Raw genomic sequence first — 6,902 nt, 5'->3', positions numbered from 1 at the left:
GTAAGAGAATTTGGTGGGAAGATGGAAGGGGGGGGGGGCAGTTCTTGAAATCTACTATAAAAATTTCAAATTTTTAAAGATTTCTTGCAAGTTATGTAGGAATTTCACGACTGATTTCAAAATTCTAAATACGGGATTCGATGACTCGAGTACAATTTTTTTAATTAAAAACAAATACCATTTTATGTATTTACGTTCATATTTCATTTTATGATTTAAATTTCAAAAACTCCTTTTTCATTTGATGTTTTTCGATTTTAGTTCTTTTTTCGCATTTAGAGTTTTCCTTAAGCATTATACAAATTTCACAAGTAATATGAAATTTTCGGAAACTGAATTCGACAACTTAAATAATATGTTTAAATTCAAAATTGGGAAAATACACCCAGCGGGCACAAAATTTGGCGACGTCTTTACGACATCGTTACGACATCTTTATGACAACTTTACGACATCCTATGTCCATGTCGTTTCGGTGTCTTTGCCATATCGTAAAGACATCGTCAGATCGTACGACTTATTTACGATATCGTAAAGAAACCTTAACGATATGGACATAGGATGTCGTAAAGTTGTCATAAAGATGTCGTAACGATGTCGTAAAGACGTCAAATCTTGTGCCCACAAGGCAGTTTCCATGTTCTGTATTTAAGTTTTTATTTCTATTTTACTTTCTCAGAGTTTTCCAAATTCAGTTCAACTTTGACTGTCGACTTCGCATTTTTCAAATCCAAATTCTACAATAAACACTTAAAATTGTATGTTGATTCCATTCCGGTATTTCATGTTTAAACTAAATCGTGTGTTTTAGATGTTTTTTTTTATAACTTTATACAAGTTTTATTGCACTTCCGTTTGTTCTCGATGTATATTATTACTAATTAGAGCGGCCTTTCCGCCTCTTCTTTTTTTGGTAGAAAATTAATCTTTATTGGTTAAAAATTCGTGTTTATTTAGTTAGAAAACTCGGTTGTAAAATTTTCAGATAAAAAATTATATTTTTAATTGAAAATTCCTGTTTTTTCTCTAAAATTCGTCTTTTTTGATAGATAATTATTTTTCTTAGTTAAAATTTTTTTTTTTTCGATGATTGAAATGTTTTTCGGAATTAAAAATATAATAATTAGATTTTCGATAAAAGTTATTATTTCAATAAATAATTGATTTATTTGATTGAAATTGCTTGTATATTGTTCAAAATTTATGTTTTTTGGCAAAAAACTAATCTTCATGGTTAAAAACTCTTTTTTTTTATTTAATTTTTTCAACTAAAAATAAAACTTCCATTTTTAGTTGAAGATTGATATTCTTAAATGAAACTTGATCTTTTTTAGTTGAAAATTCAAATATTTTATTGAACATTCATGCATTTTGTTAAAAATTGGTCTTTTTTGTTTTTGCCTGTAATATGTATTTACTTGGACATTCGTCTTTGTGGTAGAAAATATCTTTTTGTTTAAAATGCCTTTTTCTTTTTTTGAGAATCAATTTTTGTAGGAAAAATATAACTATTCCATTTCTGGTTGAAAATGGACATTTTGAATTAAAAATTGATCTTTTTTAGTGGAAAATTCGTCTGTTTAGGTAGAAAATTAATCTTCTTGGTTGAAAATTCGTTTTTATTTAGTTAAAAAATGTTGTTATTAAACATTAAACTATTAAATTTTTAGATAACAGTTTTTGTTTTGAATTGAAAATTCAATTATTTGATTGAAAATTCCTTCGCTTTGTTAAAAATTTACCTTTTTTGCTAGATAATTAATGTTCGTGGTTGAAAATTGTTGTTTTTATTGAGAATTTTTTTCTTATTCAAAATTTTAACTATACAATTTTTGATTAAAATTAATATTTAAAATTAAAATTAAAATATTTGATTAAAAATGCATATATATTGTTCAAAATTGATATTTTATGGTAAAAAACTAATCCTCATCGTTGAAAATAATTTTTTTATATTGAGATTTTATTTTTTTAACTAAAAATATACCTATTCCACTTTCATTTGAAGATTGATATTTTTATATTAAACTTGGTATTTTTTTAGTTGAAAATTTTAATATTTTATTGAAAATTCATGTATTTTGTCAAAAATTGGTCCTTTTTGGATTTTCCTACAATATGTATTTACTTGGAAATTCGCCTCTTTGGTAGAAAATACTTTTTTATTTAAAAATGCCTTTTTCTTTGTTTGAAAATCAACTTGTTGAGATATCAGCTACTATATTTCTTATAGAATATTCAACTATTCAGTTAAAAATTAAGCTACTTTTTTAAGTTTCCCTTTTTGGGGTGAAGAATACATTTTATTTAACTGAAAATTTAACTCTTTTGTATGAAATTTTTACTTATCTAGGAAATTCAACAATCCGGTAACAATCTTACAGTTTTGTTAACAGTTGTTTTGTTACAGTTTTTTTTTTGGTTCAATTAAACTGTTTTTGATTTAAAATCACAATCTACCCTTATCTAAAATATTAACTCTCATATTTTCTGTTGTGAGTTCATATGTTTTTCAGTTGAAAAGTAGCAACTGCTAGTTTAAAAGTTGATTTACTTAGTAAATTAATAAGAAACAGTAATTCTTAAAAAGTACCTTCTTACGAAATCTTCAAAAATCTACATTAAACAAAATTTGACATTTTTGCAAGTTCTAAATTATTTTTAAATCCTTTCAAAATTTCTAAATATCCTTTAAATATTCTCGTGTAACCTTTTAAAATTCTTAAACATTATCTTTTTTTCCCGAAATCTTCAAGAATCTACATTTTTTAAATCCTAAAAAAATTGTCTTCAAATCTTCCAAAAATTGCTTCGACATATAAATCTAAATCTAATTAAAATAATTTTTTTTAAATTTAAAATTTAAACTTAACATCTAAAATTTTCTGAATTTTAATTAACTTTTACAGGATGATTTTACGATGCTGTTCAAATACTTACTGGTCGCAATGCTCCCATGCATTTTGGGATTCTCCAAAATTCGTATAGGTAAATTATTTTAAAGAAAAACAATCCTTTTTCTTTGGCTCAATCACATCTGACGTGGAACGGAGAAGCCAGCCTCAGGACTAAAATGAGTTTACGAGAAAAAAAATCAAAGTAAAAGGAAGACGAACAGGTTTTTTTTTAAATTTCATACGGGAAACCATTATTTAGAATCAATAAAAACCGGAAAATCAATTTTTCGGTCCTAAGGATGGTTTCTTTGTTCCACGCCACATAGGCAATTCAGTATTCGAATAAAGTAGAAAAACGATTCAAATTTATCTCATTCAGATAAGCGTTCTACTATTTTAGTTCTAATTGACGTATTTTGTTGAAAATGCAACTACTTGTTAAAATTTCATTTTTTTTCTGTTTAAATTCTTCTGCTTGGATGAAAAAGTAACTTTCATTTTTAGAAAATTAATATTCACGGTTAAAATAATCAACTTTCGGTTTAAATTTCAAACTCTTTTGTTGAACATTCATATCTTTAGTTGAAAATTTAACTACTTTGTTAAAAATTTATATTTTTGATTAAAAATGTATCTTTTTTAACTAAAAATTCAAATATTTGATCGAAAGTTCATGCATTTTGTCGAAAGTTCGCTTTTGTTTGTTGGTTTAGAATTCATTTTTTTTTACTAAGAATATATTTATTCCATTTGTTTACTAAAATATAACTTACGTTTTTGGTGGAAATTTGGTATTTGCCAGTTGAAAATTCATATTTTTTGTTGAAAATTCCTCTTTTTCGTATATTCATAGTCGAAAATGATTTTTTCCTAAAGGATTGTTTTTTAACTAAACATAGAATTATTGAATTTTTTGTTGAAAATTGATATTTTTCCAGCTGAAAATTTAATTATTTGATTCGAAATACATGTATTTTGCTGAAAATTTATCTTTTTTTCACAGGAAACTAATCTTCTTGGTTGGAAATTCTTAATTTTATTAGGATTTAATGTTTTCAATTAAAAATATAACTATTCTTTCTTGTGTTGAAAATAGATAAAAATTAATAAAAATTCATGTATTTTGTTGAAAAGTTTTCTTTTTTGTAGGAAATTAATTTAATTGGTTGAAACTTCCTTAGTTGTTTTTGTTAAAATTACTTTTATAAATTAAAAACATCACTATTCCATTTTTTCTTTAAAATTGATATTTTCAGTCGAAAATTAATCTTTTTGGTTGAAAATTCGTTTTTTGTTGTTAAGAATTAATTTCTCAATGATTGATATGACTATTTTATGTTTAGTTACAAAATTATATTGTATTATATTGTAGAGTATTACTTTTTGGAACAAAAAATTAAACTATTCGTTTTTTAATTGAAAATTGACCTTTACTAGTTGAAAACGCAAATTTTTGATTGCAAATTCATGTATGTCGTTGACAATTTATTGTGTAGAAAATTAACCTTGTTTGTTAAAAATTCGTCTTTTTTAGTTAGAAATACAAATGTTTGGTTGTAAATTCGAGAATTTAATTAAAAATGCATCTTTGTAAGTTTCAATTATTTTGACAGTCATTTTTGTCTGGTTGTATGTTCAAGGAATAAAAAAATTTAAAAAAATATATTTTTGTAATTAAAATTTTTTTTATTCTGTAAAATATTCGCCTTTTTTAATTGAGAATTCACGTTTTATCGTCAAAAAGTCATCTGTTTTTGCTGAAAACTTTTTTGTTGAAAATTCAACTGCATTCGAAAAAAATCTATCTTTGTGTTTTGCAAAATGAACTATTTTATTAGATGTTCAACTAATTTTTTTTAAACCATCTCTTCTGCTTGAAAAGTGGTAACGTATTTATGAACGACTCTTTACACTTTAACTTATTTCGCCATTAGTTTATTTACACACTATTAAATAAGAAAATATTTCATCAAATATATTAAGTTTATTTATTAAAACTATGAATAACAGGTGGATTGTTTGATGGCGATGAAATGATCGAACATACTTTTGAACTCTCAGTAAAAATGATTAACAAAAACAGAAATTCGGATCGACACTTATCCAGGAGGTTTCTGTACACAGAAACGCGTAAAATTGATGAAAATGCATTCGATGTAGCTGAAAAAGGTGGGCCTTAATCACTTTTAATACACTCAACTCCCGTTATAAGACTGGTTTCGGACATGGCTTGCCTTGGCCCAGTGATGTCAATGTTGGCACCCTATGCTACTGCGCTTGCCTTAGGGCTGCGCGCTGGTTGGCCGCACTTGGCGCGCAATTCAAAATTACTTTAAAAACAATAGTTTTAATTCAAATAAATAATTATTAAACAAAGAATAAGAATGTATATAAAATGTGTAACTTTTTATTTCAGGCAAATTCAGAAATGTACCTATTAACAATTAAAAAAAATATAAGTCAGTCTTTGGAGGTCAGTGAAAATAAACGGTTATTTATCAAATATATGTGTTATGAATTTTGTACTTCCCTAAAATTGAAAGTTATATAACTTGTATACATTCTTGTGCATATTTTAATAATTATTTGTGAAAAGTACAAGAACTGTTTTTTAAAGTAATTTTGAATCGCGCGCCAAGTGCGGCCAACCAGCGTGCAGAACAACCTTGGCATTACTGCCTTCGCCTTGATTCTAAATCGGGAGAATTAAAAGGTAAACACACAGGGCGGCCTTAATCATTTCATTGGATTTGGACGCATAATGCAACCTGATGCAACTAATACTGTAAGAGCTCCTCTGATCACGAAACTGTGGAAGCATTTCTAGGGATATCGTGAACCGGGGATTCTTATATCGGGAGTTAAGGGTTAATTGAAAAAAATTCTTACAGATAGATTTATTTGTTTGAAAAAAGTTTAGAGAGATTAAGAAAGATTAAAAAAAACTGTAATTTAATCCACAGCCTGTGAAATTCTGGATGTGGGGGTTGCAGCGATTATTGGTCCCCAAAATAAAGCAAGTGCTTGTCACGTACAAAGTATGTGTGACGCAATGGAAATCCCACACATTTCTACTATAATGGAGCTTGATCAAGATCGATTAAAAGGCATAAATATGCATCCATACGTCAGAACGTACACCATGGTAAACATAATTTAATTTATTTATTTATAAAAAACATTTCAGTGTTGAAATGTTGTCACAGGCTTATACTGCCCAACATGTCGAAGGCATTTTTGGTTAGAGTTGGATTTTTTATTTGATCACTTTGCACGGAGCTGTCCCGGTATATATCATCAGTCACGGACGCATTTTTATAATTCAATCAAGTGATCTGATGAGAACAGTCTGCCCAGACATATTGGACAAAGCCTGGTTTTACCCCATCATTGACGGACTGAGTTGCAGTCAAGTACACGATGGGGGGACCTACAACTTAAGGTGGGTTCCCAACCACCAGAATCTCGGTAAAGGTACATTGAAAAATTTTTAGAGGTACCGGCTCAGGGATCGAACCCCGGACCTCTGAGGTAAAGTTCTAGTGTCTAACCAACTGAGCCACCGAGGCTCATTATTATTATTATTATTATTATTATTATTAGTATTATTATTATTATTATTACAAGAGCCTCGGTGGTTTATTTTTTTATTTTCATTATAATAATAAATATTAATATTAATTGGATTAAAATATTAATATCTTTATTATTATTATTATGTATTTTTATTAAACTTTTACTCGGGTAAACACAGTGATACATCATAGCCATAGACTAAGTCAAGTGACTGATGAGATTAGAATGTTATAACTTAATTCAAATAATTTAATACGGTGGTTGAAACCTCCTGCGATTACGAGCGGCCACGAGCTTTGGAGGTGACAACAGTCACCTCTGGATGCCTTCTTAGAGCTACCATCTGCCACTCCACGGGTTTTTAGTCGCTCGCTTCCTGATGATCAAGAAAGTTTCTTACAATGCGACAGGTGTTTAATAAAACCGCCT

General features: G+C 27.7%; 1 protein-coding gene across 3 annotated transcripts in view; it reads left to right on the top strand.

Moving 5' to 3' along the window:
• LOC117173931 (glutamate receptor ionotropic, kainate 2-like) overlaps positions 1-6,902 on the top strand; it is a 28,370-nt gene that overhangs the window by 5,423 nt on the left and 16,045 nt on the right. For 2 of the 3 annotated variants that reach the window (XR_004467214.1, XM_033362586.1), the window contains exons 2-4: positions 2,910-2,988; positions 4,908-5,066; positions 5,861-6,042. Coding sequence is in view for 1 of the 3 variants with exons in the window: in XM_033362586.1 (XP_033218477.1) it covers positions 2,922-2,988; positions 4,908-5,066; positions 5,861-6,042 (408 nt within the window). In the remaining 2 variants the exon portion in view is untranslated. The remainder of the gene's footprint in view (positions 1-2,909; positions 2,989-4,907; positions 5,067-5,860; positions 6,043-6,902) is intronic. The other variant, XR_004467215.1, reaches the window with a different exon arrangement.

Source organism: Belonocnema kinseyi, chromosome 1 (assembly GCF_010883055.1).
Source record: "Belonocnema kinseyi isolate 2016_QV_RU_SX_M_011 chromosome 1, B_treatae_v1, whole genome shotgun sequence".
NCBI classification, from domain to species: domain Eukaryota; kingdom Metazoa; phylum Arthropoda; class Insecta; order Hymenoptera; family Cynipidae; genus Belonocnema; species Belonocnema kinseyi.
This window is presented reverse-complemented; position numbering and strand designations above follow the sequence as displayed.